The sequence below is a fragment of the Rattus norvegicus genome, chromosome 17, assembly GCF_036323735.1.
Source record: "Rattus norvegicus strain BN/NHsdMcwi chromosome 17, GRCr8, whole genome shotgun sequence".
NCBI classification, from domain to species: domain Eukaryota; kingdom Metazoa; phylum Chordata; class Mammalia; order Rodentia; family Muridae; genus Rattus; species Rattus norvegicus.
Genome location: NC_086035.1, coordinates 79627501 through 79638087, shown reverse-complemented (window position 1 = coordinate 79638087; position 10587 = coordinate 79627501). Strand labels below are relative to the sequence as shown.

At 44.5% G+C, this 10587-nt stretch overlaps 1 protein-coding gene across 1 annotated transcript in view; it reads left to right on the top strand.

Annotated features, from left to right (window-relative positions):
- The first annotated feature begins 287 nt into the window (after nucleotides 1-287).
- Cdnf (cerebral dopamine neurotrophic factor) overlaps nucleotides 288-10587 on the top strand; it is a 14073-nt gene continuing 3773 nt past the window's right edge. Inside the window, exons 1-2 of the mRNA NM_001037543.1 lie at nucleotides 288-462; nucleotides 9266-9393. Coding sequence (NP_001032632.1) covers nucleotides 348-462; nucleotides 9266-9393 — 243 coding nt within the window. The 5' untranslated portion in view covers nucleotides 288-347. The remainder of the gene's footprint in view (nucleotides 463-9265; nucleotides 9394-10587) is intronic.

The window sequence follows — 10587 nt, the reverse complement described above, 5'->3', positions numbered from 1 at the left end:
GGAGACTTCACGTTCCCGCCCGCCTACTGCGTCCGGTCTGCGGCGCCGGCCTCCCGAGTCGCAGCCAATTAACACAAGGATTCCGCCTTTCATCAGAACGGCTAGCCAATAGTTTTAGCTCATCACTCCGCGCTCCTTTGGAGCTCGGCGTACATGACGTTCCGCGCACGCGCAAACCGGAAAGGCCCGGAAAAGAGTCCTTAGCTCTTCCCTCTCCTGAGCTCAGTTTATCAGAGCCAATGAGAACGCTTGGTGAGATTGCGTCACTTGTTTCCTCCTACCGGCCTCAAGAGGCAACCTCCGCTACTGTAAGCAAGGTGTGGGAAGTTCCCGGTCCCAGGCTCAGCATGCGGTGCACCAGTCCGGCTGCCCTGGTGACTTTTTGCGCCGGGCTTTGGATCTCCAACCATGTGCTGGCACAGGGCCTGGAGGCCGGTGTGCGATCGAGGGCTGACTGTGAAGGTGAGCGGTGTGTGACCTGCTTGCATGGCGGCGACACCGCGCTCAGCCTAGCAGTTACCTAAACAGCTTCTCCCGGCCCAGGCTGTAAATAACATTTCACCCAAGAAGTGCGGCTCAGTCTGTGATTTCCCCCTGCCTTTCCCAGCCTAAGCAAAAGCTTGATTTGGGCCCAGTGACACTTACGGACACCGTCTGCTTTAGCTGTCAGTATTTTGGTGGCGCAGGAAAAGGAGTGAGTTGGGCTTCGCATTCGATTTTGTGCAAACGATCTCGCTGCCAACTTGGTTTTGTTTCTCCTAAATGGGGAGACTGGACTCTCAGCACAGAAGACATGTTTTGAGGTTCAAACTAATTGTCAGTCCCAGACGGTAAATGAAACATGGAAATGTGCCGGGGTTGCTAAAATTTAAGAGAAGGTTACGGCTGGTTAGGACTGTTTTACGAAGGAGCACATTAATTCCTTGAGAAGAGAAAGATAAAATAGAGACACACTTTCTTTTTTTTTTTTTTTTTTTTTTTTGTGGACCTGGCGATCAGAATACCTTCATCCCACTTGGCTTTGAGGGTGTTATACTCCCTAGGTTTTATTTAAACACACACACACACACACACACACACACACACACACACACACACACACCACAGTGTACTTTGTAGAGAGCTATTAACAAGAGCCAAGAAGAGTTTTGATAGTCTCTCTGGGACCACAGTAGCACTTACCTTCTCGTTTTATTGAAGTGGTTTAAATGTACATCTTCTGGTCTTGAGAGCAGATGCACTAAACAGGAAATGGAGTCGCACAAGATTCATATGGAATGAATGGTTTAGTATATAGTCTTATTATAAGTAGATAGTCTTAATTGTTGGAGTCCAGCTTTCTATAGGCAATTATCCAATCTGCCTCTAGACATTGAAAATAAGTTTAAATGTTATTGAAAAATCCTGTAACTAAAGATAATGGCCTTACAGTTATAATTTCAGTTAAAGATCTCATTTTGGGCAAGCAGATGGCTCTGCAGCTAAAGGTGGTTGCTCCCAAGTCCAAGGACCTCAGTTTGGTCCTCAGGTCCCAGGCACGGTTTAGTCTCCAGACACCACATGATAGAAGGGAAAAAAATGACTCCTGCAACTAGTCCTCTCACCTCCACACACAGCCACGGTGTGCTGACTAGTGAAGTAAATTAATAAATGCATGTAATATCGTTAAAAGATCTCATATTTAGCAACACATCCAGGCTTTCTTTGTGAGGCATGTACTATAAATTCAATGGGCGATCCACATTTTTTTTTGTAGTTTTGATCTGAACACATTTCAGAAGAGACAGGGCGTGTGGATTAACTGAGAAGCCTGTCACGTTTTCTAAATTTACTACAGCTTGCTATGACTCTTGGCTCGAGTGTCTGGCTAACCCACTAAAGTATTTCGTTTGCTCAGTAAAGAGGCCATATACTTACGCAGGCAGGGATTACCACAGACCAAGAGCTAGGTTCTGTTTCTGTTTATTAGTCTTTTATTTTTATTTATTTTGTGTGTCTGGCCCAAGCCCCAGAGTGTAAGTGAGGAGGTCAGAGAACAGAATCCTTTCTCTCCTTTTGCAGTGTGGGTCCAGGGACTCAAACTCAGGTTATCAGACTTGGCATCAGCTTCTTTCCCACTGAACCACCTCAGTAGCCCCTTCTAGCACTGTCTTATTAGTCACTTAATTTCCTATCAGTGTATGAGGTGAGCATTCTGTATTATATTACATACACCACAGTATGTACGATACTGCATACAATAAGACAGCATGCGTATTCTGCTGTACGTAACACAGCAGTGGTAAACACACGGTCACGGATCACTATTGACCCTCGGCGCCTTCTGGTTTGGGGAGATTTTCAAATCGCCTCTCTTATTCATTTCGCTTATCCCGTCCCTGTAGGTAGTTTAGTTTGTAAGTCTTATGCTTAGGTAATTTGAGGTTTTTCTGCGAAAACATATTTCCAGATCTCTTACAAGGATTTTATTATAGAACTTAAACTATTCTGAAATCATTATAGATTGATGTATGAAACTGTTGTTGAAAAAATATAAGAATAAAAAAAGTATTGTTGTTTTTTACCTCACTTGGTCCAGCACCGCGGTGCCTCAAGATATCTGCTAGATATCTGGGCAGAAACACATCCCAACTCCTTGGCAGCCCAGTGTCTCCAGCTGCCGCACACTTTCCTACACTCAAACCCTCATATAAAAGAACACACAACACAATAATCTTAGATCTAATTGATAAGATATAATTGCCCACTTAAACATACAAAGCCCAGTACCATCCATCCCTTAGGAACATTGATAATAACCTGGAAATACACAGAGCGAGATCTTTACGTCGGCCTCCATTGTCCTGCCATGGCTTCTCTCCTTCTCTCCTGTCTTTTCCCTTTCCCTTCTCATCTCCAAATGGATAACTAAATGTTCTGTTTAACTGATATAGTGATGGACTGAGTGTTGAGTATACCATATGCTTTATAAATTGTAGAATGGTAATAATTGTACTCAATTTATATATAAGTGAAAAGGCTTTTTAACTGGACATAAAGGGAGAAAAGTTGTGGTTTGCCCTGGAATTATCTGTATTTTGATGCTAATTCCACTGCCCCAAGGACAGCAGCCTAGTCACGTACTCAGGACTCGGGTGAGTCCTTCTCCCCATTGAATTTGTAAAATACAGATGAGAGGCAGGTACAGGATAGAAGGAGGCCTGTCATTGGAGGAGAAGGAAGGATGGGTGGGAGAGAAGTTTGAAGGAAGAAGAGGAGACTGGAATGGAAAGGAGGAGAGGAGAGGGACAGGGAGAGAAGCCGTGATAGGAGAAGATGGCAGGTGACGTTAACTCCGCTGTGTACCTTTAAAGGTTGTTACAAATGTTCCTATGGGATGGATGGTACTGGGCTTTGTATGTTTAGGTGGGCAATTATATCCTATCAATTGAATCGAAGGTTATTTTGTTGTGTGTTCTTTAATGTGTAGATTTAAGTGTAATGTAGTGTGGTGGTCTGGGCCACCTCGGAGTTGGGATGTGTTTCCGCCAAGATATCTTGAAGATATCTTGGGGCACCGTGGTGCTGGACCTAGCAAGGTAAAAGACAACAATATATTTTTTATTTTTTATATTTTTACAGCAACATGAAACTACATCAAATAAACAAACAAAAAAAGGGGCTGGAGAGATGGTTTAGTGGTTAAGAGCACTGACTGCCCTTCCAGAGGTCCTGTGTGCAATTCCCAGCAACCACATGGTGGCTCACAACCATCTGTAATGAGATCTGATGCCCTCTTCTGCTGTGTCTGAAAAACAGTGACAGTGTTCTCACATACATAAAATAAATAAATCTTAAAACAACAACAAAAAAGGCAAACAAAAGCAAAACAGAAAAAAAACCCACAAAGAAAACCCTGCACCATAAATAAAAACAATGTAACCGCTTGACTTGACACCAATACTCACAACTGGGACCCTTAGGTTAGAAGCTCCAGACGTCTGTGCTGAGGTTATCCGAGACTAATCCACTGAAATCCAAGGGCTGGACTTGGGTTTCTCCGTGACTCCTGACACTGTAAGAATTTTTTCTTTTCAAAACGTCCTGCCTTGATGCCTTTGACACTGCTGCTTCTTGTGTCTTTGCCTGTGTGACAGACAGCAAACATTTTCCGTTTCTTCATGTACTTCTAATCCTCTGGCCACGGCTGGCTTTTGTTGCTCATTTTTGTGTTTGTTTGTTTGTTCATTCGTTCATGCATTTGTTTATTCCTTCCTCCCATCCTCTTAGTCTTTCTTTCGATACAGGGTCTCACTGTGTAGCCCTTAGTGGCTTGTAACTCGCTAATGTAGAGGAAACAGACTTCAAGCTCACAGAGAGACCTGCCTGCCTCTGCCTCCCAAGGGCGGGGGTTAAAGATGTGTGTCATCAGTGCCTGCCCCAGCCATGGCTTGCTTGTTGGAATTTTCCCATGTCATGCCTCCTGTCCATATTTACTATCAGTCTGCATACAGTGCGATAAAAATCAGTTTGCCTGTCCGTCCAGTAAACCCTACATCGCTGTATCTAACCAACCTTCTTCCCACAGTTTTGGACATATTTTTCCATCAGGTGATTATGGAATGACTAAGAGTTCCAAAAACACGACGTAGTTAATAAGTAATCCTTGCATGGTCTATTCCTCAGGAACTTATCCCTCTGCTGTGAGGTCAGTAAAATTAGCTGGTTTGTGCTGTATTTCCTTTCCTTCTTTCTGCCGGCCAATCGCTTGTCTATTAACCCTACCTTCCGTTGAACTTTCTACCTTCCTTCTTCCCATGCCTTGCTACAGTGTTCTTCCTCTCTATTGTCCTGGTATCCTCCCATCCTGTAGCTTGCCCCATCTCTGGGAGAGTTGTCAGGGTTCCCGGTTTCCTCCAGGTAGCCTCCCCCCCACAGTTTCTCAGAAGAAGATTCAAAAATCATTCACTTCCCACCAGGCAGCTATGTGCTTTAAAAAGTCTCTCTAGATGGTGTCTCTCATCCCATGGTTTTAAGACTCTATTATTGCACACAGTAGGCAGACTATGTATATATATATATATATATATATATATATATATATATATATATACTGAGGCATTGACTTCATGCATGTTCTGGTGAGCCAAATGTCTGTCTTTAAAACCCAAAGCTAGAGTTTTTGAGTTGTCCTCATTTGAGTAAATGACACCTTATCAGAATGACGGCAATGTTTAGAAATCATATGAGGATATGTTGGGGAAGAGATATGAGATCTTTGCAAGACTGGAGCTCTCTTATAGCAAGACAAGATGGGAGGTTAGAGACTGATGAATTCCTGCTCACAGCACTGATAATGACAGCAGGTGTCTTCTTTGTAGACTTAATGTAGTTGATTATTAAGCTGAGTAAGGGACCCGTTAGAAGACATTTTTTTTTTCTTTTTTCTTTTTTTCGGAGCTGGGGACCGAACCCAGGGCCTTGCGCTTGCTAGGCAAGTGCTCTACCGCTGAGCTAAATCCCCAACCCCAGAAGACATTTTTCACTCTTTTAGTGTCTCATAACTTTGGCTATCAGTCAGATGTTGTCCGTCACTTGCCTCTGGAGAGAACACCGGCCCTTTATCTTGTCCTGCCTCGATGGCTGTTCCTAAGAGTCCCTTCCTGATTCTGCCTTACGTTCTCAACCTCTAAATGTTGGCATTAGTGAAGATGCTTCCCAGCCTGTACTTTCTCCATCTCGCCTTCTCTGGGGTCTCATTGTCTGAATATTGCTCGAATGTGGTGAATTACACAACTTACACACCATCCTAGACCACGTCCCAGTTCTCAGATTTAGAACCATGTGTCTCACATCATCATTTCAGCCAGTGATGGGCCACGCATGTAAAAATGGTTCTATGGGATTATGGAAACTTTCTACCTCTCAATGATTTTGAATCCCCTGTTTCAAATCAGTCGTTTGTGTTGGCTCCGGAACAAACAGGCCCAGCAAACTGCCAGGGACATGAATGACAGCAATGCAGCACATAGAACGCACACGGCTTATTGTCAAAACACAAACAAACCAACTGTTTATTTACCTTCCACAGCCATTGCTTGGATGCTTCTTACTTCAAAGGGAAAGTAAATGTAAAATAGCCTCCCGCAGGTTTCTTTAGAAAACGTCCCAAAGGAGAGGGACATCGTGCCCCACGCCCTTAATCCCATCACTCTCAGAGGCAGACCAATCTCTGTGGGTTCGAGGCCAGCCTGTTCTACACAGGGAGAGCCTGTCTCAAAGCAAAACTAAACAAACAACCTGTCTTACACAGGGTTTCTATTCCTGCACAAACATCGTGACCAAGAAGCAAGTTGGGGAGGAAAGGGTTTAATCAGCTCACACTTCCACATTGCTGTTCATCACCAAAGGAAGTCAGGACTGGAACTCAAGCAGGTCAGGAAGCAGGGGCTGATGCAGAGGCTATGGAGGGATGTTACTTACTGGTTTGCTTCCCCTGGCTTGTTCAGCTTGCTTTCTTATAGGACCTGAGACCACCAGCCCAGGGACAGCACCACCCACAAGGGCCTGGGCCCTCTCCCCTTGATCACTAATTGAGAAAATGCCTTACAGCTGGGTCTCATGGAGGCATTTCTTCAAGGGAGGCTCCTTTCTCTGTGATAACTCCAGCTTATGTCAAGTTGACACACAAAACCAGCCAGTACACAACCTAAAAGTATCCCAGAAGAAAGTATTTTTAGCATACAAGCCCAATCCACATTTGTCGTTGCCTCTGAAAGGGTCGTAGTGGGACTAGATGGGGGGAAGTGGTACCAGTCATCTGTATCCTGTGTGGGTTTAGGCTAATGCATGTTTTTTTGTGCCTTAGTTATTTTAACAAACAAGTTTTAAAAGTAAATAGATTAGTAACTTAAGGAATAAAGGTTTAAAGAAGGATGGTGCACTGCAGTCTGTTCCTGTTTTGAGCGAAGTGTCATAACAAAATGGTCAAACAGGTTTTTAGAACAGTTTATACGGTAGAGAACTTATAGTAAGCTAAAGTTCATTTATCACGGGAGAAATATGCTATTCCCCCTCCCCCCAAATTTCATATAGTCTAAGTGTTCAGAGCCTCAGTGCGAACTATGCTCTCGGCCGTCATGTTGGTTCACCCCTTTCTGGCTTCCCCAGTGCGGCTTCTAATTCTATAGGCTCCATTCATAGTAAGGGCCATATACAGGCACACCATTTTATCTTAAAACTCTCTTGTTTTGAAGATTTATGTCTGTGTCTCTGGTATGTAGAGTGCATGTGTGCAGGAACCTCAGAGGCCAGCAGAGGGCGCCTGATTCCCCGAAACTGGAGTTTCAGGTGGTTGAGAGCCACTTGACAGGGTGCTGGGAACTGAACTTGGGACCTCTGGAGGAGCAGCAAGTGCTCTTAACCACTGGGCCATTGTTCCAGCCCAGAAAATTACTAGTACCTTTTTACTGCAACTTTCTTAGGTTTGCATACCCAAAGTTCAGTGAAACGTACCCACAGCCCTCGGTATGGTAACAAGTTCTACACACAGGCATGATCACCTCATAGCCGAGATGACATGGTGCTGTAATACCGAGACATTGAGCACACACACCCAGCCTGTAGACTGGGAGCTACGAGCTCTACACTAGGACCTGGGTGTGTATAGCAGGTGGTAGCATCTAAGCGTCTGTAAGTAACTCCTTTGACGTTCCCACAGCAAAGTCACCTAGCAACCATCTCAGATGGTATCCCCGTTCTTTTTTTGGGGGGGTTCTTTTTTTCGGAGCTGGGGACCGAACCCAGGGCCTTGAGCTTCCTAGGCAAGCGCTCTACCACTGAGCTAAATCCCCAACCCCGGTATCCCCGTTCTTAAGAGATGCCTGGCTGTACTGAGACGTTTCCTCCCCATTTCTACTTGAATTACGCATTAGTCAGAATTCCTCATAGGACAGGACCAATGTAAGATGTGTGTGTGCGTGTGTGCATACCTGTGCATTTGTGCTAGTCTCTAACTTACGAGGTTACAGCCCCTCGCAAATTGGAAGATGGCCAACAATGTATCACTGAGAAATGGAAGCGGAATACGGGAAAGAAACAATAAAAAATAAAGAAAACTCCAATATGTGATCATTGGAGTTCCACAAGGTCAGGAGAGAGGATGTGAGCACTAGTGATGTCACTTCCTGCTATGTCAAAACTCCTGACTAAAACAATGCAAAGAAGGAAAGATTTATTCTTCCTCCCACAGTAGGGGGCGGGACACCAGCCAGGGGCCACTGAGGATCAAGTCCACTCTTTACCACTTACCCTGCGCGAGTCTTGATGATGTTTCTTCGGCTCAGTCTCTCTATCTTTAGAGAGAGGACAGTAAAGTATCTATGGCTTTGTTGTGAAACTTGAAAGAGTTAAAATACCTGAGATGTTTGCATCAGAGTCAGCCCCTGCCAGCTCCTGCCAGCCCCCGACAAACGTTAACATGGGGGTTGCTTTTCTCTTTGGTGAGGATAGACCTCTGACCAGCGAGCCCCATGGCTCACGGCTGTCCTGTCTCACAGCTCAAGGCAATTGGGACTGAGTATGGGTCTTCGAGTTAGGATTTAACTATTGATATACATAAAGCATGGTTTAAAAAAATCCACTGGATTAGATTTCCACCAAGCCCAGTCTCATGGCGGTGGACCATAATACTTGCTCGATAAAGATCTTCATTTAAGGTATTAGAGTTATTCAGATTTTTCTCTATACCTGAAGCAAAGGTATCCCCAAGACCATACCTACACAAAAGCTGTCTTATCTTTTAGGGTCTGCCAGAGTTTATACAAACGTTTTCATTTTGGGTGAAACTTAGTTCTAAAGACTGATTGGTAAGCTCAGATAAAACGTCTTCTGTGTTGATGGCTTTCAGAACGGAGCCCCAATTAATGCTTAGGGTTTGAACCCATGGTCGTAATACACTGAATCATACCTAGACATTTTAAATTTTTACTCTGATTTTATGCATATAAGGGTTTGCCTGAATGTATGTGTTTGTACCACACGTGTTCCCAGTGCCAATGGAGACCGAAAGAGGACATTAGATCCTTAGAGATGAAGTCACACACGTTTTGTAAGCTGCAGATGCTGGGAACTGAACTTGGGTCTTCCGTGAGAGCAGCATGTGCTCTTAATGGCTGAGCTACGTCTCCTGAATCATTTCTCTACATTTTCACTTGGTGGGTGAGCTCAGGTATAAATGTGGTCGAGGCAGAATTGTGTAACAGACCTAAGTCTCTCTTCCTTCCAGTATGCAAAGAGTTCTTAAACCGATTCTACAACTCCTTGCTAACCAGAGGAATAGACTTTTCTGTGGATACCATAGAGGAAGAGCTGATCAGCTTTTGCGCGGACACCAAGGGAAAAGAAAACCGCCTGGTATGATAAATTTCACTTTTCTTTTTCTCGTTGCGCTTCAAGAAAACTACCAAGAGTTTCCCTTTCCACCTGGTGGTTTCCTCCTTCCGTGCCTGCTTCCAACATGCCCGCTGTAGACAGCCAGCAGAAATCAGGTCTGGAAAACAGATCCCATGTATTAAGTCTCAAACCCTGAGACAGCTGGCTGAGGTGTAACTAATTAAAGCAGACCCGGCTGCCAGGTTCCTCCAGCATCCCTCAGTCCCTACCTGTTATAGGGTCCTCCTGGCTGGCACACCCCACTGCCACCCTTTTCCAGCCCCAGGGTCTGGGCTCCCCTTCCTCCTTATATAATCTAGCCATTTTGGTTACCCCTCCTCTTTTGGGCCTCCTGGCTGTTCCCCTCTCTGTCTAACCCCTCATCACCCAGCTCAGGGTCCGGTCTACTCTGGACTCTGTCCCAGACATCCCTACCCCTGGCTCTGCTGTCCCTTTTATCTACTTTTTGCTTCTCCTGCATCACACCTTGAGGCAGTCCTGTCCTTCCCGATTTGTTTCTTTTTCTATTCACTGTGGATTCTAATAGGAAGTCCTCCAGTTTTCCTTTCTAAGTAAGCCACAGGCGAGCAGTTTCACACTTTCTTAAGTGGAATCGTGAAGCTGACGAGGGTTTACTGTTATAAGGACAGGAAAGCGTCTTCATCTGCTACCAAGACACTCACTGGAATCCATAAGTCACCTCAGAATCATTTACGTGTAACGATTAAGGCTTTTATATTTTTCTTCTAAGGCCGTGCTTCCTGAATTTAATGTATGTCTTACTTTGATATTTCTATATCAATAAAGACAATTTCAAATCAAATCCTTTTCTGTCCCATCTTGGTATTGAACCCATAACCTTGTCCATGCTGAGCATATGTTTTGCCGCTGAACTGTACCTCAGGGACCGGTCCAGTTCTTTTTTTCTTCTTTGCCTAAAGTGGTCGTGTCACTGCGTACCACTGGACTCTGTCATCAGGCTAATTAGATGCACCTTATAATCCCCGTGAGGGTGAGAGACAGGTGCCTCAGCCAGATGGAGTTCAAATTTAACAGCTCGTCTACGAGAACAAGGATGACCTCTCTCTCCCTTCTTTATACTGTTTTGCTTGCTTTTATTCATCGTCAGCAACAGTCTTTTTAACCACATTCCACTTAATTACTCTGTGTGCATGT